This window comes from Nelusetta ayraudi, unplaced genomic scaffold (assembly GCF_046127955.1).
Source record: "Nelusetta ayraudi isolate G7.1 ecotype Tasmania unplaced genomic scaffold, CSIRO-AGI_Nayr_v1 ptg000031l, whole genome shotgun sequence".
Taxonomy (NCBI): domain Eukaryota; kingdom Metazoa; phylum Chordata; class Actinopteri; order Tetraodontiformes; family Monacanthidae; genus Nelusetta; species Nelusetta ayraudi.
In genome coordinates, this window is record NW_027466081.1 from 2,533,450 (window position 1) to 2,560,000 (window position 26,551).

At 46.4% G+C, this 26,551-nt stretch overlaps 1 protein-coding gene across 2 annotated transcripts in view; it reads right to left on the bottom strand.

Moving 5' to 3' along the window:
• Window positions 1–2,454: 2,454 nt before the first annotated feature.
• The window catches only part of LOC142891373 (aryl hydrocarbon receptor-like), a 33,159-nt gene continuing 9,062 nt past the window's right edge, over window positions 2,455–26,551 (bottom strand). The window contains exons 3-11 of one of the 2 annotated variants that reach the window (XM_076030850.1): window positions 18,634–18,746; window positions 14,180–14,269; window positions 12,634–12,763; window positions 10,771–10,904; window positions 8,002–8,204; window positions 7,798–7,907; window positions 6,047–6,188; window positions 4,343–5,936; window positions 2,455–2,805 (exon numbers count right to left, since the gene is read on the bottom strand). In XM_076030850.1, coding sequence (XP_075886965.1) covers window positions 2,656–2,805; window positions 4,343–5,936; window positions 6,047–6,188; window positions 7,798–7,907; window positions 8,002–8,204; window positions 10,771–10,904; window positions 12,634–12,763; window positions 14,180–14,269; window positions 18,634–18,746 — 2,666 coding nt within the window. In that variant the 3' untranslated portion in view covers window positions 2,455–2,655. Of the gene's footprint in view, window positions 2,806–3,568; window positions 3,868–4,247; window positions 5,937–6,046; window positions 6,189–7,797; window positions 7,908–8,001; window positions 8,205–10,770; window positions 10,905–12,633; window positions 12,764–14,179; window positions 14,270–18,633; window positions 18,747–26,551 lie in introns of those variants that run through there. The other variant, XR_012927265.1, reaches the window with a different exon arrangement.

Here is a 26,551-nt window from a genome sequence, read left to right on the forward strand (position 1 = left end):
TCCTTCCAGTTGAGAGATCTCGTTTCGTGAACTTTTGGTTTCTTATTTATTTATTTTTTAGTTTATTTTTTCTCCGTTTGCCATTCTGCGACTGCTCCAAGATTCCCACCGCGGACCTGAACGATTCAAAAATAAACCACTGCCCTGAAATAACAATAGTGTCATGCCATTAAAAAAAAAAAGAAGAAAAGAAAAGAAAAAAAGCTCTAGGGGAGGGTGGAGGGGAGGGGGGGGGGATATATTCCGATCTCAGGTAAGAAGAATATTATGTTTGTGTAGTAAGAATGTGTATTTGTCATCAATCTTCCACCGAGGACTTCTTCTCACTTTGCTTTGACCCTTCGACCCAAAAAGGTTAACAGAATTGTATCACTGCTGGTTTCTTCAGGAGAACTGTGGCCTGGCTGTCACATTTACTTTTTTTTTTCTCTCTCTCTCTCTTTAAATAAGAAAAAAACATCTCACAGAATAACCTTCAAAACAATCAAGAACGCTCAGCTGGAAAAGCTGTTGTTTAAACATTTATATTAAAGTTATCAGGCTGCCTTGAAGAAAATTTCACAAGGAGAAAAAAAAAAATCATCATGTTTCACAGGGTTCGCGCTTCAACGCACAGTTTCGAAAAGTCAGACCTTTGTGATGTCACAAAGGGCACTGATAATACACCCAGCCAGGTGTTGGCGCCACCTTTTTTTTTTCTCCCTCTGCCCCCCTCCCCTCCAAATATATGTAAGGTCCAACAAAGCATCAGTTTTAGTAGGAAGCCAAAACCCTGCATTTCAACAGGAGGGTGTAAACAGCGGGCTAAATATGCTCTTTTATGGAGGTTTTCTGGGGGGGAATTGATCCTGCAAGGCTGCCCCACTGGAGGCCACATTGACAAATAAAGATCTGACATTGGGTAAAACATGGTACCGTTAAGATCGCTGTACAGCTAAAACAGCTTTGTTCAATCAACTTCTTCTTTTGCGCTACAGTGTAGTGGCTGCTGCATGTGAATAAATACAGTAAATTAAAAATGGACCTCCTCTAATCAAGTCAGTTTAGAGACCAAAACAAACAGACAAACAAACAAAAAAAAGAATCATTCAGAGATCCAAAATTATCCACATTATTGACAACAAAAATATTCATATATATATATTTATATATAATTATTCAAGTGGAGAAAGATAAAAATGATAACACTTAAAATTGTACAGAAGTGTTTGTGCTTGTGAGGACATTTATTAACCTGAAACGTACCTCAAAAATAAGGAATTATTAAAAAAAAAAAAAAAAAAAAGAAAAGAATAACAACAATATAATAAATCATCATCATAATGAAATGCAAGCTGGTCCATTTTGCTTCAGTAGCTTCCAAGAGAAACAGCGTGACGAGAAGGAGAACAGGGTCGAGCGCGGCTCCTCTCGACCGCGAGCATCCCTGACTACAGATCTGCATTTAGTGGGTGCCGGAAATAAAGTGCAGGATACCTCTAGCCACAAAACTCCATATTCTATACTGAAATAATCTCATGGTCAAAACCGTTCAACGAGGACGCCACGGAACACAGAGATTACATTCTTATAGCGTGACGGAAAAAAAAAAAAAATCGAACCGTGAGCCGCTGTACCAACACAGACAGACACCTGTCGTCTTACTGGGGTCTTGCTTCTGTTAGGTGTGTGTGTGTGTGTGTGTGTGTGTGCGTGTGTGCGTGTTGCAGCGCGTTCAGATACGAAGCCGATGACCAAAATGACCCTTCGAATGAAATTATGACTTAAAAAACCAACAAAAAAAAAAAACAACCCACATAAATTACTGCATTTGACGCTCAGCCAGACAGTAAAATCTGCTCCAGTGTCTGTACATTCACTATGCGGAGGCGTACAACAGCCTCACTCTGCCTGTACTCTTTGAATGGACTTTTTAAACGATCAATTTAACGACGAATCCGTTTCAATTGCGAGTGTAGGAAAAAAACGCGGGTCGCAGTTGTCCGGGGCAGGACGTCAGTCCAACACTTCAAGGAATGAGGTCATCGAAAGCAGCAAATCAAATCCTTGCTTTTCCTTTCTTCTCTCTCGTGGCTCCTTGACCAGAGTCACTGCCCCATTTCAATTGTCTCCCTCCATCTTACGTGTTTTTGAATATGCCAAATCTTCCAAGTCAGACACTTTTCGAAATGTTCTTTTTTTGAACTGCTCCCGTCGCGCACAAAATTGGAAAGGGGCCACGTTTTTGCTCCGCTGTAAGACTCGACGGTGTACCCTGTTGTACCTGAACGCATGACTCGTAAAAACCCGACCTCAGAAAATCACCTCCTCCACTTTAACAACAGAGCACACTTTTCACTGCATTATTGTAAACAAAGGACTCGTATGATATTATGACTTGGAAAAAACAAACAAAACAAAACAACATGAAGACCCCCCCCCCCGCCCCCCCCACCCCACAGCCCCTGGCCACCCTCCCCCCTGACAGCAAAGAAAGACAAATATTACAAATCTGTGAGGAAAAAAAACCCAAAACAAAACAAAAAACATTAAGTTCAGGCCTAAGTTTGTTGAACTTGGATTGTTGTGTTGTCTCAGTGAGTAAGGCTGGTACAGTCGGTGACTGTTTCTGGCCGTCAGTAGTGTCCTGTCGCACGGTTATTCCTGCTAGGCTGGTCAGAGGTAGAATCCGGTGGCTGGGGGGTCGGGGAGGCTGGACAAAGTCTCGGGGCCAGGCATTTGGACAGTAGGGGGCGTCGTCCCATTCATGGTGGGCAGCGGGTTGCCACCTGTGTATGTGCTGTTCAGGATGCAACCATTTTCCATCTGCGGAGAAGCCAAAAGGTTTCAGCAAATTCTCAAGAGGGGAATGGTTTGTGACAAGGCAGAAGGCAGACGTTCATGACAGCAATCCCATAATACACAATAAACTGGCCACTTTGTTGGTCATCACAGGATCATAGTTCACTTCATAGGATGCAACTGGCACATTTATCGCAACGTGTTCTTGACTCAGTGAATGAAAACGGGTTGCATGCATCCCTCAAAACATGATCCTTTCACTTCAACATTCCCACCTGGCAGCACTTGAGTACACGTCATACTTTGCTGGCAAGCTATGGCTACCAACACATGTACATAAAAATCCGCTGAAATGCCGGGCCCCTCAATAAGGAACCTCTGCTTTTGACTTTTTGCTTTGCAAAAACAATAAGTTACTATTGCGCAGCACTTCACCATTCCTGGGGAACACCAGCCAGCTCGGTCCTCCTCTGGCAGGAGGCGCTCTTTGACCTCCCTGTCCCCAGAGATCACTGTGATTTCTCTCTTTACGCCAGTGACCTGCAGCTGGTTGCCTTAGGTTAGTCTCGTCACTTCAACCCTATCCCAGATTCACCGCTATTTCTACACGCCCCCTGTGCCAGGTTTTTTTTTATGCCTTACACAAGGGTGGAATGAAGATTGCCTTCATCGGGCTGTTTCCTGAAACTGACCTTTAAATCAGTAAAGTCCATCAAATAACCAATGGCACTTCTTTATTTTATTCAGTCAGTCACTTGCTATGAAGTCTACATCCCTCTCAAAAACTTTCAGGTGATACGTTAACCAGTGCAGCGCAGTGTCTGGGATTGCATTGGTAGCTGGGTGTTCACAATAATATTTTTTCCATGTGGTGTTATCTGCACCAAGCTGACAACACAGTTGAATCTTGCATAAGCATGACTCAAATGGCAAAGGGGACTGAAAACTGCAAAGCAACGCTCTGTGTTACGTACTTGTTTTGATTATTTCACGTGGTAACACCAGTTACCAGTGTTGACGCCACTGCTTCGCGTATGCATCTTGCTTTACTGACACATTTAAAGCCAGTGCAGCCAAAATGTACAACTTATTTACAAATATATATTACATCTTCTTCTATCTTCTATACCCGCTTATTCCTATTCGGGGTCACGGGGGTCTGCTGGGGCCTCTCCCAGCTGTCTTAGGGCGAAGGGCAGGGTGACACCCCGGACAAGTCGCCAGTTCATCGCAGGGCCACATAGAGACACAGACAACCATTCACACTCACATGCACACCTACGGACAATTTAGAGTGTTCAATTGACCTCACATGCATGTTTTTGGAGTGTGGGAGGAAGCCGGAGAACCTGGAGAGAACCCACGCAGACACGGGGAGAACATGCAAACTCCACACAGAAAGGTCCCAGGCCCGGAATGGAACCCACGACCTTCTCGCTGTGAGGCGGCAGCGCTAACCACTGCACCACCGACACCAATATATATTACATACATTCCAAATATTAGGTACATTTTCGGCTTTTAATCTGGGTGGATTTCAGTGTGTCATCAGCGTACATACCTTAGCGGGACTGGGTTCGTGAGGGATCTCGGATGTCACCATGCCAAAGGGGTCTATCTGCCGGCAGGCCTTACCCACTCCCAGGATCTGCTCCAGGGAAGCATTGGGCGGTGGGCACTGCGATAGGCTGGAGATTACCTGGGCCAGTGGCACTGGGATCTGCTCGGGCTGCTGTTTGTGGTTCATCCCAGGGAAGGACGTGACCGCGGCCTCGGTCACATGCGGGTGGCCCCCGAACAGACTCCCGTTGACGGCGTAGTCGCCGTTGTCAATGCCAGGCATGGTGAAATCCATGCAAGTGTCTAGTGAGGTGTCCGTTAGAGGTTTTTGGCTGTTGTCGAGGCAAGGGCTGCTGCCCAGATTGTCGCTGAATCCAAAGTCCTGCCATTGAGATTTACCTGCCGAGTGCTCTGCGCCGGGGACGGGACAGAGTCCGTTGAGGTTGGCGGCCTTCTGTTTGGCACGGCACTGCTGTGAAGGATGGGGTTCTATCCTGGGTTGCTGCTGCTGAAGGTGGCGTTGGTTGTGATGAAGCTTGCCATCCGGCTCGGAAGCTTTACCATTGAAAATGCCTTGTTGGGTGGATAAGTGTTCCAGTTGTATCCCTGTGCTGGTGAGAATGTCCTGGGGCGTCCAGTGCCCATTGTGGACGGACTGAGCGTGCCCCAGCAGGTCCCCGTTGACTATCGTGTCTGGCACGCGGTGGCCCTGCTGGCCCCAGCCTTGCGCCACTTTGCCGGGACGCATGCTGAGGTGCTGCTGCATTTGCTGGGAGAGCTGGACGATGGGAGCCTGCTCCACCAGAGGAGGCTTGCGGTGAGGAAACTGCATTTGTACTTGTGTGTCAGTGGCGGTACTACTTTCGGGTACTGTAACCGACATGGCTGTCGCTGAGGAGGTGATAGGGGGTGCCTGTCCCCCTTGGTCCGTGGAATCCATCTTTCCGTCGATGGAATCGTAGATGTATGAAAGGATCTCGTCATTCGTCAATAGGTCCTCCAGAGTGGGCACGCGTTCGGGGTCCATCTCAACTCTGATCATCCGCTCGTCCAGCAGGAGCAACTCGAGGTCCTCGGCGCTTAGGCCCAGACCCTCCAGCGCTCCGAACAGCTCGCCGTTGGAGCAGCCACCGTCCTCGGAGTCCACTACCCCTTGGCCTTCCAGCGAGAGCGAGTCCAGAGTAGCTAGAAGCGGATCAAAACTGGTGGCCGCCTGCGTTACGACTGGACCCACCATACCATTGCTAGGCTCGCCCCAGCTTCTGGGCAAACCAGAGGGTTCTGCTTCTGAGAAGCCCATCTGATCCCCGAAGAAACTGCTGTGGAAGGACATTTTAGGCTCCAGGGCAGGCTGACAAACATATACAGACTCATCCTGACTCATGAGTGCCCCTAGGAGAGAGCCAGGGTCCAGGCCATTCCTTGACAGACGTTCGGTCCTGCTCTTCTTTGACTTGCTGCCATTTTTGTCGTAGGCGTCATCTCTAAAGCCTGCTATGGGATGGTTGGACTGGTACAGTAGAGCCTCGCCTGTGGCGTAGGTGAAGGGTAGATGCATGGAGCGCTTTCGCAGGTGTTCTCCTCCCTCTTCATCCCTGTGCAGACAGCAAAACATTGTTATTGTCCAACAACATGGCACTATTTACAAGGGATGCACTTAAAATTGTTATGTTTTGCATCATATGGTAAGGAAACGGGGACATACAAAAGAGGTCTCTGGGTGGCAATGATGTAGTCCGGCTTTCCATTTTTGTACACAAGCCTGGCGTTGGCCTGCACCCACTTCCAGCGATTCTCCTTGGTGAGAAGTCTGAACACGGTCAGGCCGCTTTCTCCAGTCTTCATCACTGCAGACGTGAAACAATGCAAAAACGCCTGGTGAATACATTCGACTGACAGAAGACAACTTTTCCTGAAATACATCCAGAAGTTGGTGGACCCCAACTCACTCTTGTCCTTTTGTGAAGCATTTCATTTTACTCAATCTGCATCTTGTGTTCACAAGCTGCGCTGGAATCTCTAATTCCCCACTCCTGCATGATGACTGATGGGATCAACCTAAAACTCTCAAGCTCACTTACTTACTCATCACTATTTGGGCGATGATGGCTCCGGTTACATTTTCTAGCTGTCAAACTCATTGTGGGGCTTCGGGACTCCAATTTGGGTAAAGGGAAACATTAATAAGCCAAAATATGAAATCTAGCCTGCAAACAAGGAGAAATGTTAATGCTAGCTCTTGCTAAGACGGAGAGCTGCATATTACAGAAAAAAAGAAATCCTGATGTTTATTATATGACGTTTTGAGAAGCTTTGAGGGTGTTTTTATATTAATTAACTCAATTCTCAATTTAATTCTTAGTACCCCACCAAAAAAACCTCTCTCATTGGACATGTCCTGCCTAACTCTGCCTTTGACACTAAGTAATGTGAGAAGAACATAGCTCAGCTGGCTTTTTTCTGTGGTGTTGGCAGTGCTGGCTGCTGGTGCCACCGTCAGCTGAGAGCTCGGTAGCACGGCTGGCCTCTAATAGCGTTTGTTTGTTTGTTGATACTGCAGTATGGATCATCTCTGATACTTTGCTCATGCAGTGGATTTGTTTGCTCTGCTCACTCTGGCAGCTCTGCGGCTTTGCTCAATCTGCTCCGTAATCCAGCAGGATTACTTGCAAAAGCTGTCTGAACTCTCTGACCAGTCCGCAGGCTTTCACAACTTTTTTATTTTTTTTTATTTTTTTTATTTTTTTTATTTTTTTTATTTATTTTTTTATTTTTTTTACCCCAATTGCTTTGCTTATTTGACAGGATTTACACACGTGACAAGTTTTTGACTGATAAATATCAGAGCTCAAAGATTTCTTCTCACTTACCATCTTTTTAGCCTTTTTTTTCTATTTATTTTTAATTAATATCTTGAATTCACAAGTCATGGAAGTTAATCTCACGAGTGTGAACCTCCAGGTACGTGAGAACAACTTACAATTTGAACTGTACCAAACCCGATACCTAGATAGGGCAAATTCATTTCACAGAGAACACTGGGGTGACCCTGGGTAACCTTAACGTAGGCTTTATTCCAAGAAATCAGCCGTGGATTTGAGGGTTTAACTATGACATTCGCACCAATAAAGAGTTTTTTCTTGGAAGGCAGCGGTAAGGTAGGAAAATAATTGTGCGCTACTACTTCTTATGTCATTTCTGCTGACTGGTTCACAGGTTTACTACCGAGGTACACCCGGTGAAGTGGGCGTGTCAAGATCACATCTGGGAAATTGATGTGGCGAGGTGTGAGGATGGGACTCAAACAGAACTTAGGTGGCCGTAGATGATTTTTCCGCAAGGTCCGCAAGTTCACGTCTTGTTTTATTAAATGGCCCATGACTTTGATTTTGGCGGGAACACAAAAAAGGAGCGCGGCTGAGCTGCCAGACTCCAGACGGCACAAGCAGGACTTACTTCGGACGTGGTTCTCGGCGCAGTACAACATGTCTGCCGCGTGGATGAATTGATAGCCAGATCCTCGAACCCGAAGCTCGGCCTCTGTGTACCCGAGCACGATCTTCCCCCTGCACAACGAGAAAAAAACAAAACAACAACTCCGTCAACATATCTCCACGGCAACAAGTGAGCAACCTTCATATTTTTGTGCCCTCTGGTTACTTTGCGTCGCAGGCCAGCGGAGTGAAGTCCAGCTTGTGTTTGGTCCTGAAGATCATGTTCTTGGTCCTGATCTCCAGGATGGACGGAGGCTGCAGAGGAGTGGCGATGGCGAAGAGAGCCAGCTGCGAGGGAATCTTTCCCCCGTTCTCCTGCCGTTGGTTTTGGCCATGCAGGAACTTGAGCCGGCCTTGGATGTTCAAAGCCTGGGATGACCACAAAGTCATAAAATCAGTACAAAAAAAAGTACACTTCCATCACAACTCCGTTAATCTGTAGTTGAATTGCGAAGGCTTTGACTTGACCAGTTGGCTAACTGCCAGTCAATAGGCAGTTAGCTACAAGCCTGGTCATGGTGATGCAGATCTACAGTATCCAGTCATAAAGTCACAATACCTTATCTTGGCAATATCTTGAACACCTAGCAAAACAATTCTGGACCAAACTTCCGGAAAAGTCAAATCCAACACGAAGTAATATCCAAAAATTTCAACATCATTTTTTTTGTTGTTGTAAACAAAACCTCACACATGCGTATGTATCACTTAGTATCAAAATACACTGTTGCTGCCCATGAAGTTGGAATCTTTTTGTTATCAGACACAATCCTCTGTTTATTTCTATTTAAATGCGCTGATAATCAGTTTAAACCAGGTGCAATGATTCCATGGCGTCTGTGAGGTTAGTTTCATACTAACTTCACAGGTGACAGCATGGTCGCTCAAGCCTGGCTCCGCCCCTTTCTCCTGATTGGTTAGTTTGTATTTCAAGCGACCGACAGTGATTCAGTCTCGAGTATTCCGAGACCTGAAATCTCAGGGATCCGCCCGAGATACTAAAGACGCTTGCAAACCTTTGTTTACGTTTGAGTGAAAATCAGTGCCGTGCCAAAGAAATCTAAATTGTGACTCCTCTTCGTGAAGGTGGATCAAAATGAAGCAAAAAGCAACAATTGTGCCAAGGATGTAGCGGCAAAGGATGGGAATACAGCAAACTTGATGAACAAAATGGTAAAAAGGTTTTGTGCTGTGATATCAATGTATTTTCGGCGTTGTTGAAATTAGTTTTAAAATATCTGGTATCAAAAAAAATGTATCATTCTGGAACCGGTATCAAAAATGGCATCAAATCTGTTTGCCATCCATTTATTTGTTATTTTTTTTTCTATTCTTTTCTTTTCTTTCTTACTCTTTATGATACCTGAATGTCACCTCCTTTTTCAGAACACTTTTGAAAGATGTTTGTTTGTATGTTTTATGTGTATTGTTTTGTTAGAGTTTTGAAAACAAAATAAAGTATGATTATAAAAAAAAAAAAAAATGGCATCAAATCAAAAAGATTTGAATTAAAATGTGAATAATGCGAAAAAAGTAAACATCCAGGCCTGCCTTTGGTGTTGGCATCATCACACAGGAGAACTGGATCCTCAGCGACATTGCACTGTAATTCTCATTGCAACATTAATGGACTGAAAAAAACAAAACCCCAAAAACAGCACAAGCGTCGGATGCAGGTCAGATTCTGGAGCAGGAGCGTGCACGTGCACGTGCATGGCTGGGCGCACTGCCCCTCTGCGATTTCATGTGGTGGTTTATGCAAGCGGCTGCTGCTCTTTTGTTGTCTCTCTAAATCAAGATGCGACGAGCGGCCGGCAGCGCGGCGAAAAGTTGAATCATCCTCGATCGCCCATGTATGAGCACAAAAATACACTCTCCCCTTCTTCTTCTTCTTCTTCTTCTTCTTCTTCTTCAAAAAAAATCTGGTAAGCCTGCAATTCCCTTTGTTCTCTACTCCACCGCAAGTGACGTTGAGGCATTCTGCCACTCTTCAACCACTCCAACGCAAACAAACACAGTTCACTTTCACGTGCTTTTAAAATTTGTGTGCTGCTCCACTTCAGGTTGGAAACAAATGTTACCTGGACATTTTTTTTCTATTTTTTTTTTTTAAAGTCCAGTACTGTATCCTTTTTTTAAGGACAGACTCCAGTGACCTTGTACTATTGATCAGCCACAACATACTTAGCGCTGTGTTTATAGCGTTCCTCCTGGTTGACCAGAAGAATAATTATAACTTCTTCTTCACTTTCTTGAGGGCAAATTCGCAGTTGGAGTTTGTTTACCTCTGCTGCTTCCAGTAGCAACACAGTGCCGTCTTATGACATAGCTGCAGTGCTGGAAAAAAAAAAAAGCATTTGGACACCTCATGCATTTGTGATGAACTGTATTGCGCTAAGAATCGCTCTCCAAGTCTCCGAGTGCAGTTTGATTTAGTGCACCGGCATTTGCCCACATGCTGCACGTTGCACCGTAACCGCCAAGCTCAGAACTTGGAGGAGGTTTCAGCAAGACGCCTTTGTCCCTTGCAACACATCCAGAGCACGAGGAGAATTTCGTTGTTTTTTTTTTTGTCTTAATAACAATAAACAACAAAATAATTTCCATGTGTTTGTGTGCCTCTGATGTAGTCAAACATTTTAAAACACACACACAAAGAAATCTCTGATTGAGCCAAATTTTCAGGGTGTCCAAAGGGTGTTATTTTTTCCACTGCAGTACTACTTTTCATTGCCTTATGAATTAATATTAAATAAATCAATGTAAAAATGTGAAAATACTTAAAAATGTACCAAAATAAATCTTGGGAAAGCATTTTTTTTCTTCTTCACTGACCTACCGGCCATAATTCAGTTTTGCTCACGCTGTTCGAGTGCAACGGTGACCAGATACAGTATATCGGCGGCACCGCTTGTGAAAACGACAGTGGACTGACCAGGAAGCCGGAGGAGTTGTCCAGGAGGCAGCGGAAGCGGCAGACAAAGTTCCTCTCCAGGAAGGAGGAGTTCTCGGGCGGAAGCTGCTCCGGCTTGTAGGTGAGCAACGCCGTGCTGCTGTCCGGTTCCATCTCTGAACGGCCAAAGACATGAAGAAACAGCTCATTGTCACATAATAGAACTCCCCCCCCCCCCGCCTCCCATGTGTTACATCCTTCCGGCTAAACCGAAATGAATTTAATGAATGACAAGGGGGGAAACAAAACAAGGGATTTGATTTCATGTGATCCCCCACCCATTTCATTTCAAAGCAAAGGAAATAAATTCTTGAAAGTCAAGGGGAAGGATGTCCCAGCCAAACAAGAGGGTGGGGGGCGGGGGGGCACTCAGCCCAACCACACGAGGCACAACTTCTTCCTCCTAAAACTAAACCACAAAGAAAAGAGAATCTAAGTCCTATTTAAACTGGAAGCAGAAGAAAATGGGTCTGCCGGGAATCTCCGACCAAAAAACAACCCGACGAAGATGTGTGGTGACGGTTATGATCTGTGAGAGGGCTGGATAGGAAAGAGAGGGCGAGGAGCGACAGAACAAAACCCAAACAAACAACAGCCGCAACAATCGAACAAACAAATTACAGATATATAAGATTAAAAGAAACTAAACTATAAGAATAAAAATCCTAATTATCGTTAAATCCTGATGACTGAACTGACGAGAGATTTGAAAGATTTTACCTTTTATTTCCTAACTCATTTTTATATATTAACATTTACCTCATATTTTCTTATTTATCTCATAATCAAGAAAACTTTTAATGTTGCAATCCTGACGATTTGTGCGGGCATTTTCCATGTTTTCCTTATAATTTGGAATTTCCCACTTGCAATTTTGAACTTTGAGCTTTATTTCCCCCCCGTCCCCCGAAAATTACATGACTGCGCTTCAAGGCTGTTTTCTTCTTAATTTCTCGTCCAGTGGGAGGAATAACAACTGTGGACCACTTGACTTTTTTTCTTTACTCTCTATATTATTGATCTAACTCTGACTAATCACCAACTTCACCCTCCCACCAACCTATCAGCTCTCACACGTCTGTCACCTACTTCTGAGACCCTGTGCTTACATTTAAAAAAAACAAAACAAAAAAAAAACAACAGTCTCCAGTGGACGGCAAGGAGGCTACCGTCTTTCTCTTGGCCAGGTTACCAGGTCGGTCAAGTGTTGTCTGTTGACCTGAGAGCGATTCTGTTTCAAGGAACTCTCGAGCAACCAAACAGCCGCTTGCCTGCCGTTATTATTTCCATCTCATTCCCATCGTGACACTGTGTCATCATCAGCCGGCCTCCCAGTGAATTAATGCACTTATGTAAGGAAGCCCGCAGCCCTGCGCTGCCAAGACACACACACACACACACACACACACACACACACACACACACACACACACACACACACAGAAAGAGAGGCTGCGGGTTTCGTGGCAACTCACTTCAGGGGAAGACGTTGACCTGCGCCTTCCTCGCCGCAGGTCTTAGCCTCGACACTCGGGACCAAAGCGCACAGACATAAGCATCTTAAAGCCCAAATACAGATCTGGGACCACTTCACCTCATAAGCCAGAGCCAAGATTACACAGTCATGTGACCGGACCTGAGGATGGTCTTAGAGCTTAAGGGCCTAAAGTGTGTGTACTTAAGCGTCTGATACCGATCTCCGAATGTTGTGTTCACACAGGCTCGCTGCGGGCCAATCTCGTTTAAGGCGGCGTCGCGAGGAGTTTTAGGGGCCGAGTGGCCGAACGCTGCAGCCAAAAATCAGCCAATCAAGCTGCTGTCCTGAGGTCTCGTGCGAGCGCTCACCTTGCGGGGAGTCCTGCGTGATGGCGGCTGCGGCTGCGGGAGGGTTGAGAGCCCAGTGCAGGTTTCTCCTGAGCTCCTGCTGGTCCTCGGTGTGCACCAGCTCGTACACGCTCTGGTGCATGACGTCCGTCTGGGGAAGCAGGAGGAGGGGGGGGTAAGATACAAAACAGCGAGGGGAAGATCTGACTTGCGGTTTTGGTCGTTTCTATTGCAGTATGTTTTAAAAAAAAGTGTGACATAAAAAGAGCGTTTCCATATACGTCTTGTAAATATGGGAGCACTGACGATACGGCTGTGTCTCAATTCGGGCTCTGCATCCTTCAAAGCCTGCATTTGAAGGCCAGTTGCGTCATAGCACTGCACTGCTGTCCCAATTCACTAAAATTCGAAGGATGCTCCAAATGCGCCCTACTTTTAGCCGGTTCGAAGGACGCACCGCTACTATCCTCCGCGGACACCTGTATCCCAGGATGCTTTGCGTGCTGCTGCTAAGCATCCTGGGATCCTCGGAAGTCAGCCGAAATGGCGCCACCTACTGGCAAAGACACAACATATAAATCGAACTATTCAAATTTCACATAAAGGTTTTTAACGTAGGGTTTTTACTGATTTGAACATCCAACGCCATGGTTGGAATGGCGAACAAATGGTTAGCTTGATGCTATAAAAACATCACTACCGGGGTTGGCTAGCAGTAGGAATCAGCGGTGACGCAACCAGGAAATACGCCAAAGGCTAAGCCGTCCAATTTCTTTACCGGGGAAGCGGGTTTGGGTTCGTCCCCCTCCGACGGAGGACACTTCCTTCCGACGGAGGACGCGTCCTTCGAAGGAGGCAGACCCTGAATTGAGACACGGCCTGAGTCTGAGTTTTTGACTTCCTAGGAAGCATGACGAGGACACGACTCATCGGAACTGCGTCAGCGTGAGAGGGAGGAGTTTTAATCTGACAGCCTCGCATTTTCTGTATCACTTCACCAACAGGCATCCAGTGTGTGAAGGCCTTTGGGGGCAGCAAACGTTGTTTGATTCCCAGATCTTCGACGCGCACCGCGTAGTAGCGACGCATTACACATCAACACCTGTGATAGGTGTTGATGGTATAATGAAATGAAACTGATGGAAGAACATCTATTTCCTTATCATGAAGTCGTGACCCAAATTTATTCTACAGCACTCAATTTTACCGGTTCTCGGCCGCCCAACCCAAGTCTCTGTGTGCGCCTGCCGCTTTGGGGAGGAAAAAAAAAAAAAAAAAAGGCCACGCTATAAATAGGTCAGGTGCTTCTCGCCTGCAGTTTGAGCCTCTGAGCCCTGCCGAGCGCAGGGGAGAAGACCGATGGATCAAGCTGGGCGACGCCTCCTCCCCTCCCAGCACCTCCCAGCACCTCCCAGCACCTCCCAGCTCCTCCCAGCAGATGCTGCACGCAAGCCGACGGGTTGGTTGGATGTTGGGGACCCCCCCCCACGACTTAGGCAGGCAGGCCATCGGGATCAAGCGATTGTCAAGGAATAAAGCAGAGTGCGGGGATGTGTGCTGACGGTACCTGGTGGAAGCCCAGGTAGTCCTGAATGGTGTGGGAGGCGTAGAAGATGGTCCCGCTGGCCGTGATGACCAGGACGAAGCCGTTGAGGGCCTGCAGGTCGAGCAAACACAGATTCCCGTTAGAAGTTCAGCAAAGTCGTCGCATTTGAAAAATGTTCGCCCGTGTGAGTGATACCTGGGAAAAAGGTCACAGAAAAAAAAAAGTTTGGAAAAAAAGAGGGGCCCTTCAGTACGAGCGGAGCTAATTGCTAAGCCTCCTATTGGTGAGACTGCAACTGTGTGTTGCTAACCATTGTCTCAAGTTTGAAGCCAGTCAAGCCTTTCATGCAGGGTTTTTTTTTTATGAGAACTGGAAATGTCTATTTACAAGCCAGCTGCAGTTTCCTGATTTTTAGCAACCTTCCTGGTAGTTAGTAGTTCCTGTAGTTCAATAACCTCGCAAGGAGTTCATTGGTGTGGTCATCTTAAGAAGAAGAAGAATTAAAGTGGCACTCTACAATGGTACGTTGACAATATTATTTTCTATTACAATGTTGTCACAATATTAGATATTATAATAACTAATAATTATATATTATCACATTATATTATATCACTCTGAATTTTGTCCGGAACCTGACGAGTGGGGCCATTCACTCAGCAAGTCTCTCCTCTTTAATTCCTCCAGTAAAACCTGCTTTGGTCTCTCTGGCGCCCCCTGCCATTGCGTGCGTACGGCGATTAGTGGGCTAGATGGTATCGTGCGGCCGAAGCAGGAGGTGTTGATGTTCTCGTGTTAAGTGCTACTTTAAAGTGAAATATGCTACTGAGCTGGCAACGAAAATTGCATGTTTTAATACCAGGCCAGCAGAGGGCGCTGTGCCAATAGCAGGGCTGCTGTCGGCTTGCTTTACAAAAAATGTTCTAACCAGGTGAATGATTTATTCAAATCCATGCAAACTTGTTTTAAGACCGACAGGCTGCAACCAAAAGAGTTCAAGAGATGGAAACTAAGAAAGAAAGGAAGGTAGTAACAAACGACAGAAAGATTAAAAAACAAGCCGTAAAAATAGCCAAAGAGGGGGGGGTGAAAAGGAGCAGACTCATCGTTATCTTCAGAGGGGAACAGCTGGTCAAATGTTTCCGCCTCACTGAACAACAAGCACACGTGCCCCACCTTCCCCCCGGTCCGGAGCCATTTTTGTAAACATACACACAAACAGACGGCGTACCGGCCGCGCAAACACAAACACACACACACAAGCGCTGTCATCGCTGTCCCCACAATCCGCCTGCAGGGCGAGGGGCGGGGGGAGGGGCACGTTTGGGGATGACTAAGATGCCCGACGATGCACCATGTGATCCTCAGCCACGCCCCCCCACCCCCACAGTGAACAACCGGCCATCGAAATGTCACGGCTGAATTTTCCAGCGCGAAACGGCTGGCGGAACAAATACCGCATGCTTTTTTTTGTTCCCTGTTTGTTTCGTGATGAGCGCGATGAGCGCGTAAAAGTTTTCGGTGTGTCACACGCCGTCCCCGACGGGTGGCAATGTTCAGGGAACACGATGTGATGGGAACGGGGCCAAATATGGCTTAATACCGGAGGAGCAGCCCATGCGGACTCATTAACCTCCCTGCGGCTAATGACCGGGGGCAACAAAAAAAAAAGACATGAGCGGAGCCGATGATGGCGCCTAAAACGACAAAAGCAAAGCAAAAAGCCTCATTTATACGTTGCCACATTTCCTCCGCCTCCCTTTTCAGGGTTAAATAATTGATCGGCTCCTCTCGGCTCCTCTATAATTCACCGCTGTCTGATGTGAGGGAGGAGTGCAGAAAGCTGTATCAGGAATTAACCTTGCATTCCTGCGAAAACCCTCGCCGTCCGTCACCTCAGCGAGGAGACGGAGCTAAAGAGCCGAGAGGAGGAGGAGGAGGAGGAGGAAGGAGAAGGAGGAGGGAGGAGGAGACTAAACCAACTCTACCACTACTTCCCCAGTGAGCTAACAAGCCGAGGGGAGACGACGGCTCATCATAATAATGAAACCGCCCCCTCCGGTCAGGACCGGCAATGCCGTGGCAGCTCAGGCTGCTTCCTGTCCTCACACTTGAATGCCAGCGCCGTTCACATTGGAGGGAAGTGGACTGGAAAATCAGTGACTCCAGCCGATCCCGAAAGGATCTGGCGGCCGAGCTCGGCCTCCTCTCAGTCAGAGAGAGAGAGAGGGCCAAGAACTAGGGGAGCGTCCGTTTCCTTTACCAGGGCTGTAGATCGTATTTTTTTTTTTTTCAAGGGCGTATCTTGGATGTATTATAAGAACTGGGTACCGGACTTGCAATAGGGCATCACGGCGATCCTTTTCCAGTGGCCACTCGAGGTACTGCAGCCTGCACTATGGAAGCCAGAAACATTTTTGGCTAATGCGCTGCGTGAGCAACTACAATGAAATGAATGGGCCGCCATATTGGATCCCAGGGGCCTTGGGGCGTATTGGTGCCTGTTGGCAGTTCTTGACGTGCGTCACTGGGTGCGGTTACATGGAACGTAAACTAGTGGTCAAGTGTTGGCCCTGAGACTTGTGGCTTCGTACCAAAGACTATAAAAAGGGTACCCGACTGACTCCCTTTGGGGTTGGACTGGGGTTTCAGATCGCCCATTGATTCCCTCTCATGGGATGGCTCGAATGTGGTGAACAAAGTTCACATTCCTTTGGGATGTGACAATCAGTGTTACTGTAACCTTTGTAATCAGTTGGATTAAACGCTGACCCATTTAAAGATAGTGCCATGCCAGCGATCCATTCCGATCAAATTGGCCCGACCCAATCGAAATTTCAATCAGGTTCAGAGGAGGGGGTGCGACCCTGTTTCTGACCCGATCAGAGCCCGACAGTGGCTGGTGCTGCATACATAAATTTGCTAGTGCTGCTTTTTTCCATTGAGTTACTAAGACCCACACAAAGCGTAGCTAGGTCACTACGTTTACTATCATGACTGGCTGTTTGGTGAATGAGTTTGAGGAATCCTTTGTTGCTCTCATTCACCCTGACCGATCTGTTAATGCTAACAGCCACCTTTTCCTCACTCGTTATGGAAACGTCGGGGAAACCCAAGTGGCACAGGCCAAACGAGCTGACTGTTCACTTCGTCAGAATCGAATCGAGACACCCGTTTCTATAAAAGGTTAGCTCAAGAGTGAAAAGCACCTAAAGCTACAGTGCTACCTTTACTGCGTTTCAAATAGTGCAATTTCCATAATTTTTCTCATTCAAATTTTTTACCTAATGCAAATTAAAAGGCCTACCAGACACACCATCTACCCTTGTCAATGAGAGAGCAACCCAAGAGCATCAGGAGATTCGACAGTTAGCCAACTTGCAGACCATACAGTCTCCTCAGTTCGCAGCTATCATCCACTTTGGCAAGTCACTATCGGTTTGCCGCTGCTTTTCCTACCCATCATTTTTAAATCTACTCTGGCCTGTCTTCCACTCTGTATCTCCATCTCTTCATTATTTGTATTTCTTTTTGGTCCCAACCGGTCAAAGCAGATGGCGGCCCTTCAGAGTCACGGTCTGCTGGATATTTCTTCCCACTGGTTAATGCGTTGGCACTGTGGCCTCATGCTAGCGCTGGGGGATCAGTTGGATTTCTCTTTGATTGGGTGAAGCGCTTCGAGACGCCTTTGATTTGAATAAATAAAAGTTAATTGATGGATTGAATCCTCCCATTCACTTACACAATGCGTCCTCAAAACTTTGCACCTACAGCCCAAGAAAGGTGCAAGACATGTCCATTTACCTCTGATATGCTTCTATACAACACCTGAAGCCGGTTCATTGGAGAGTCAACTCATACCACTCGGCCCCCTCAGTTTAAATCACATCAGAACAGCGAGAACAGCGAAAAGCAGTATGAAAGCCAAGTCGGTCCTGCTGTGTGAGAAGGGCCACTCTAAAGCTGGAGGGGTGGTTGGAGAGCTCACCAACCTTTGTCCACCTCACGATATGATATCCATCCTGTCCAGATCAAATAAAGTCCTAATTGTCCAAATTCAGTTACGTTTCCCCGCTCAAGACTCAAGACACGACTGGACAGGAGAGCTGAACACACACGAAACCACACATTTTTGTTTCGATAAGTTAAAAGGGAAGCAGGAATGAACAGTTTCCAATTCTCTGTGATGATTGGAAACACTTGGAGAAGGCATATCGTTCTATACCAGCTCCTTTTCTGGACCAAAGCAAAAACAGCACAGCCCAATTTCACATTGTGCACAGTGATTCCCTGTGGACTGCGGCAGACATATTGAGAGGTAAGCTGTCTTAGTCCCTCTGAGCTGCTGCCATCGGCCTAAATAGACTTCCGCCTCTGTGCGGAGATTTGCAGGGAGCGACTGACAGCAGAACAGAGATACCAACAACAGGTAAAGACAGGACAAGTTGGAGATGAATTGAGTTCTCGGAGCTCACCTGCAGCAGCAGATCCCCTTCGGGAATCTTGCTGTCCGTCTTCCTGACGGCTTTGCCCTCGCCGTCATCGCTGCCAGTGGTTGGAGTGGCTCCATTCCGGCTGTTCAGGGTGACTGTGGGGAGAGACAGACGGATGTTTTTAGTGGTGCCTTAACACTGCCACTGACAAAGACACACACACACGCACACACACACACTGCCCCTGATCCTGCCCCATTAAACTTTCATCACGTGGTAACCTGAAAGTGGAACTCAAACCGAACAAACTCAAACAGAGCTTTTAGCCCGTCCGACCCGCTAACGTCACATCTCATCAGCACGTCAATGATATTCATAACAGCGGGAAAATACAAGCTTGGCTCATGTTGCTTTCGCTGCTGTTGCCGCTGTCTCTCGGGACCCAGAGTACTCGCACACTGATCTCATCTAAGCGAGTGAAGTGGCTCATGACAAACAAACCGCATCAGGAGAGTCAAAGCTGGGCTACTTTTATGACCAAATGTTCATTACGTTTTTTTTTGGGGGGGGGGAAAGTGTATGTCATGGATCTATACCAGAGGGTTCGTCCAGGGACCCTTAACAGAGGATTCATCCCTGTTCAGTGTACGTATCATTTTTTAATTTCATTTTCCACGGTAGTTTATCGTAAAAAGACACGCAGCCTAACAATGATCCGTCTCTCTTTAGTGACAGTGGACTTCCGCTAAATGACTCTGGAGTATTTTGAGAGTATCGAGTACCAAGTACAGAGGGAGTACCAAGTGTTCGGTCCAGAAGTGTGCCATCTTGGACACACCTCTTGACTGTTGATCTACAGAAAACATTTGCAGTTCATTTTTTAATGGTAGTCTAAAGTAAAAAACACACACCGCCTTACAATGGTCCGTCTCGCTTTAGTGAAGGTGGACTTCCCCGAAATTGCATTTAAAAGCATTGCACAGGGATAGTCTGCCTGCTTTCTGCTGCTCCAAAGTCTGATGGGAGACCCTGGGTAGTCATTGAGAATTTTACTTTGCTTTTATCAGTGTCACGAATTGCATACTGCTGGTCCTGTATACCACCCAACATTTCAGATGCACTTCTTCTGCTAAAACTTTGTATAGCAGCAACGAGGAGTTTGTCAATTGGTCACCATACTAGCTAGCGATTACTACGTGTTAGCTAGCACATTAACACCATGAGGATATTTCTGATGTATTCGTTGAGGGTGTGAGGTGTCAGCGATTCCACGCTAAAGGATTTTGGAGTGTTTTGAGAGTATCGAGTATCAAGTAGAGAGCGAGTACCAAGTGTTCGGTCCAGAAGTGTGCCATCTGGGACGCACCTCTTGACTGTTGATCTATAAAAAAACAGAATGACGAGCACGCTCACGGCCGCAGCACTTCATCAGCGCAACGCATCTAACGTGAGCCGACCTGATGTCATGAGAAAGAGCGCAGTGGTCAAGCGCATGAAACCGTGACCCCGGCAGGAGCTGTGTGCGTTGACCCGCGGTGACCTGTGACCCCGACGCTGAAGATGATGATTGGGTGACTGGGTTCTGGGTCACATCTTTTGTTGTCTGCAAAGCGGTCTGATGGGGAGTCCATCTGAGGGCCGTGTCAGGAGTGTCTGCGCAGACACCGCACAGCATATGGGCTTTGTGCGTCCAGCTCGACTAGATCGCTACCTTCACACGAGACACGGCTTTGGTCTCACATCCCTGACCTTATTCCCATCTTGGATTGACTTTTTAAGGGGCCACTGAGAACAATTGAGAACAACAATGAGTGACATAATGATCCACGCGGCTAAGGAGATGATCTGATCATTTCCAACTGTCGCCACATAAAAGCAGAAAGAAAAGTTTCAATCCTAGACAAAGAGTCGCATTCTGTCAATGAACACATTTGTTATAGGCTGATCGGTCCAAAATTGAAGGTCCCACGTTGGGGCAAATACCCTTTTTACCGATGTTACCTCTAACAGGGACCAGTGTCTCTATCCTGTGGGTGAACTCCCCTGTAATGAGAAGACATGACTTCTGCTGCTTGCTCTGCTTTTTAGATACAGTAGTGTGAGCTAAAACACGCAGTTCTGAAAATCAGTGATGTCACAAAGGGCAAGGATACCTCTTCCTTTTTAGTGACCAAACCCCAAGCTTTGGTCCCCTTTTAAATGTGCTGACAATCCAAAAAGACGACGAGTTTTAGCAGGAGGCTGTTAACAAAGGGGTAAATATGACGTTTTATTACTTCAGAATATATATGTGACATTTGCGCATGCACTAATAATAATAATAATAATAATAATAATAATAATAATAATAATAATAATAATAATGATAATAATAAGTGATATTTAGGATTCTTGCAAATTCCAAATAAAAAACAAGGCACAATGTTAAAACTGTAGGTCTTTTTTGGCCGTTACAATGCTTCTCCATGACATTTGGATGAAGGAGATTTGAGATTTAATCCTAAAACAGCTGTGTGGTCTGAACGCCCATTCGACCTTATGTGCAGTAGCCTCCAATCTTAACAAATTTGAGACACACAGATTTAGCAATAGATATAATAAACACAATAAAACAAAGTTTGTATTTGTTAGTGAGCTGTGTAAATAATCAAATTATCAGGATCTATCTTCTTGACCCTGAGAAAAAGTCAAACTATAAAAAATAATCAACTCTGGTGCCTTTGGAGTTGCAGCAGCAGCAGCTGCTTTGCTAATGTAACACGGAAGGTAAAAGTGGGCCGGCACAGTGGCCAGGGCAGGACAAAGAGCAGATCTCGTTATTGAGCTTCAGTGGGCACGAAGGGTACACCATGAAAAATTTACATTCTTGCAGCCACAGCAACCAAGTGGAACGGACTTTCCTCGGCCAGGTTCGGCTCTGCTTGGCGTTGATTGGACGACATGGAATTAAGAGGTGACCAAGTGGCTTGATGCCACACAGAGAAAACAACCAATCAGTTTTACCCGTCTTTCCTTTTTCTATTCACTAATTCAAATGTGTACTTCCTTCTATTGACAACAACAGAGACTCTGAGGCTCAAATCTCGAGATCTCTCGAGAACAATACAAATTGACGAGAGTGACGAGAGCAGCAACCTACTTGCGTGCGACGCTGCTGCGCTTTCCAGCTGTAAATTAAGTTGGTTCCTAATATATTTTTTTACTGTTGAGTCTTGTTTTTGCATCTCTGCCTTCACTACCGCGCAAGGCGGCTGGCAGACTGAGATTTAAAGTTGGAATTCTCACAGGTCTAATTTGAAAAAGCTCCAGTCTGATCCATTTTCATACCATCACAACTTGACCAATTGGCACTCTTTGATGAAAAGAGTCGGAGCTACAGCCAGGGTTTAGGATGCTGGTCGGTTTGATTAGAGTTGGGCAACAGAGCCAAGGAGGAGGAGAAGGAAGCCTCACCCTATCATCGACCAGTGGTATTGAAGGAGTCTGGCTGGCCTGCAGTGAATGTGACAGAGCTAGGGTTTGTTCTGTCATATTGAGTTTTTTTTTTTTTTTTTTTAAAGGAGCCTTCACTTATTCAGTGTTCACCATAGGCTCGTTTTAAGACGGACATGTAAAAACACTTCGTCGGGTGTGCCTGGTTTCAGGGTGCTTGAGTGAAGAATTATTAATGCGGAAACATCAATGTTTGATGCCGGATGCATCATCACATATGCAGTTAACATGCATAATGCGATTAATGATGACCAATTATTGTGGAGAGCAGAAAAGACGTGGGTTTTCAGCAAAGTAACTTGCAGCGACCGCGGCTGCAGAGCTGTAAGGAAATTCGTCCTGATCAGAAAAAAACAACAAAGAACTGAGGTTGGATTTTGCTCTTTCTCGACAGAAATAAAGCATCACTTTGATTGTGCAGCAGGGCTAAATGTGTTGCGGAACGGCATTTAGGTCACGGAAATGAGCAATGCGAGCTTGCCCAGTCATCCCAGTGGCAGGGAGGCTGTGTGGGTCTCCTGTTCAATGGGCCCCACGCGAGCTCCTTGGGAAACGTGTCCGCTGAGATTTGATATATCGGACTTGACAAACAGGCGGTGACCCTGAAACTCAGACACTTTGTCATCCTTCAGCTGCGGCGGGAGACATTCTTGGCAGCGCTTGAGGTCTATGGAGGAGGTCAGGCCGGCAGGATGCTGTAACGTTAGTTTTGTATCACCATCCATACGTTCGTTTGTTATAAGTTATCGCTCTAGGGCGCAGTGAGCAGATGGAAAGAGGTGTTCATTGCACCAAAGGATAGCGGTCTCGACACAAATCAGAGCTTAAATCGTTGCTTTGATGCATTACCTCGTCTCTAATTGGTTTCATACGGGTAACTTGGGTGTTTTTGTTTGAGGCTTTTTGAATAAAAAGAGGGTTCAATATATATCTCTGCAGAACCCCGGGTAGTTTGGATGTGTTGTCATGTGACAAATATATCAGGCGTCGGTAAACAGGTGAAATGCTGAGGCCAGTTGCAAGTCACCCCTCAGTATTACTACATTGTGTTAGGCAGAGGAGTCTCAACTGGACAGAACTGGGGCCCTTCTAAGTCAGAAAGATGCTAATGCTAAAGTGGCTAACTGGACCTACGCTCAGTTAGCAATATTTATCTATGGTCTCTCCTTGCTTGAATCCAGCTGTTTAGAGCTTTTTTGGCTGCACAAGATTTGGCTGCGCAAACTTCTAACATGAGAAAATATTAGACCAATTTCAGTTTGTGCGATGGGACAATGTACTGTACACCAGGATTAGCAGGGATATTCTGTGCTGGTGCCACCTCAGATTGCTGCCCAATCCCCCTACATGGTGTCCTGGCCCGTGTTGGGATTGTTACTACACAGGGCAACCTTGGATTACAAAAATAAATGAGAATAGCACAGGCAAGAGATGAAACTGAATGTTTGTAAATACACAGAATACCAAAAACATTTGTCTCCCATGTTTTTCCTCTATGGAGTTATTATATTTAGATGATTTCCCTTTGTTTTTTTAAAAAAAAAGAAATTGGGGTGAACTGCAACCTGACATGTACTTTGCCAAAACTGTATTACTATTTGTTTCTACCACATCAGGGGACAGCAGCGGCCTGAATCATCCATCAGGGCTCTAACCAGCCTTATCAAACGGACAGAGCGCAGGGCATTATCAGCAGCTAGCGTGAACGCTGAGGATAAGGGGACGTGTCCCGTTGGCAGTTAGCTTTGGATCCTTGCCAGGAACTGAATGAGATGAGACAAGAGCAAAACCAAGAACCGATGTTACCTTCCTGTCTGCGGAGACAGACGACTTCTGTTTGTTCAATAATCTGCTCCGAGTTTGCACAATTCAACTTTCTGGACTTTGGGACGGCTTCTGTCGTTCGTACTGCATCCAGACTCGCATCATGGAGGTTTGTTATCGCGAACAGACAACAAACAAACAGAGTGCACTATGGACGTCTTGTGACAAAGCCTTTGTCCCATTTCTTATTTTGACTTTGGCCATATTTGCCCTAACGAAATGGAACCCACTTCAAGACCAAGTTACGTAACAATTTGCCTTTACATCAGTTGTTGCTTTCACCGGACACTCACACTGTGACCTCAGCTTTTCAGGATTTATCGGGGCGGTGGAAATCCTTTGGTTCTAAAACATTCCATTGAGATTGCAAGCAACAGTAAAATACGCAACACGTGACTATCATGCAGAAGTCAACAGCAATACTGTGACATTACTGCCAGAGACACACACGGCTACTGCTAGCTAGGTGGCGATTTGTCTGCGCGAGGAAGTGCAAACCACTCACGTGGCATTAAAGTAACACAGTGAAAAGGTCATTTGAAAATCTTCATGAACGGAAAGGTTGCTGCAGTAAATAGACTCAATGAGTGGCTATTGGTGTTTTACCAAATACTCTGTAGTTGTTTGCCACGAAGAAAATTTCACAACACTGGCATCACGGCAACCTGCGTCTAAACAGGAGCAAAGCTAACAGGCCTAGCATTAGCTCGCCAGAAACAGCAATTACAGTCCATGTAAATGCGTTGCAGTTAAAAGACAGAGATTATTAGAAAAGGCAAAACATCCTGAAACTGTTATATAAAACTAAAAGTATAACAAGACATTGAGAAAAAAATAAAAACCAGAGGTGTCGACTGAGCTCTGGCGGCACCCAAGCAAACTAGGAAAACTGACGTCAGCAAATCCGCATGCGCATGCGTGTGTGTGTGTGTGTGTGTGTGTGTTAATTATTCTGGCCGAGTGTGAATGGCAACGAGTAAATATAGAACGTTTCAACTCCTCCTCCGACTCCGACTCCCACCCCACTCCCACCATGGCGAATGAACACGCGATTGCACACACATACGTGCCACCCCTGCATCCACCGACCTACACATGGATGCACGCAACACGCACACACGCACACACAGAGTCGCGCAATCTAGCGGCTGGGCATGAACACACTAATGCGAGAGGGAAGGTTAGCGCACGCACCCTCGGCCGCTTTCCTGTCTCCCGAGGTTTCTCCATCACATGGTCGCATATCTGCTTATGAGAGGTGATGGAGGGGCGAGGGGCGGGGGGGGGGGCGAGACGGACAATATTGGGGGCGGGGCCAAGGGCTGGGAGGGGGGGGGGGTCACTACTTAAAACCAAGGCTTTCTTCTTTTTTTTTTCCCCCCCCTCTCCTTTCCTCCACCCTCCCTCTGGCGGCCCACATTCCAGTCCGTGCCCTATCGTGATCAGCGGTGGCTTGTGGTGGTGGGGGTGGGGGCGGTGGTGGAGGGTGGGGGTGAGGGGTGGGGGTGGGTCGCTAAGCCCTGCAGGGGGGAAGGACGGCGGAGCGGAAGGGAGGCGCGGTCGTCATGACGAAAGCAGAGGGGCGGGAGGGCGGGGAGTGGGGGGGGCAGGCGGCGTCACCCTGCCCTCCATCCGCCTGCTCGTGGGTGACCTACAGGAAGTGGGGGGTAGGGGAGAGGGCGGAGGCTGGGCACTTCCAGCAACGAATCCTGGATCCCGTTGGCAATCGAGAAAAAAAAGAAAAAAAAAAAAAAAGAGAAGGAAAAAAGAGAGAAAAAAAACAACCTGGTGATGTCACAAGACTTTTCACGGGAGTCGCGCGGCTTATGTAATGGGGGCGACGGCGGGGGCATGTGTGTGTGTGTGTGTGTGTGTGTGTTTGGGGGGGGGTCTCCATCTCCAGCTGTTGGGTCTGCAAAGTGTGCGTGTCCCGTCACGGCAGCGGCAGTGTGACTGATTAATTTCATTAACCCGGATATACCCGGGCCTGTCTCTCGGTCATGTGACCCAACGCTGCCAAGTGCAGGCAGCAGCAGCAGTAAGTGGCTCCCGACGTGAACACGGCTGCATTACTTACGCCTCCTGACAGCGCGACGCCAGCGTGTGGCGCTGCAGGATGCTCCCTCTGCATTTTCTTTCAGTTATTGTTTATATCAATTATATCAATGTTTTTTTTTTAATTACATCAAATAGAAACGTTAATTGAAATGTTATCCCAGTGTTATTACTACATTATTACAATTACTATTATATTATTATCTTTATCATTTGTAGCAGATTTAGTAGTCAATAACAACTTTTTGATGTTTGAATCCATGATATGAACTATATGAAATATATGAATTGGGCAACACTAAAAACTAGTCATGCACCAACGCCGATACCAGTATCGGCTGCTGGTACCGAAAACGAGAGTGCTTCGCTTGTACTTGTAAAATATGTGCCGATACTGCATAATCACAGTTATATATGACAACTTTTGTTACATTTGTGTTTGCACTGCAGCGAAACTGGTGACCGTCGCGCATCTTCTAGAAAAACATGATGAGGAAAAGTTCTTCAACTAACAGAACAGAACTGTGGAGAAGTGAAGTACCAGTGAGTGCCAAAATGCAAGCACACAGACTCAAAACGTGCTTTTCTT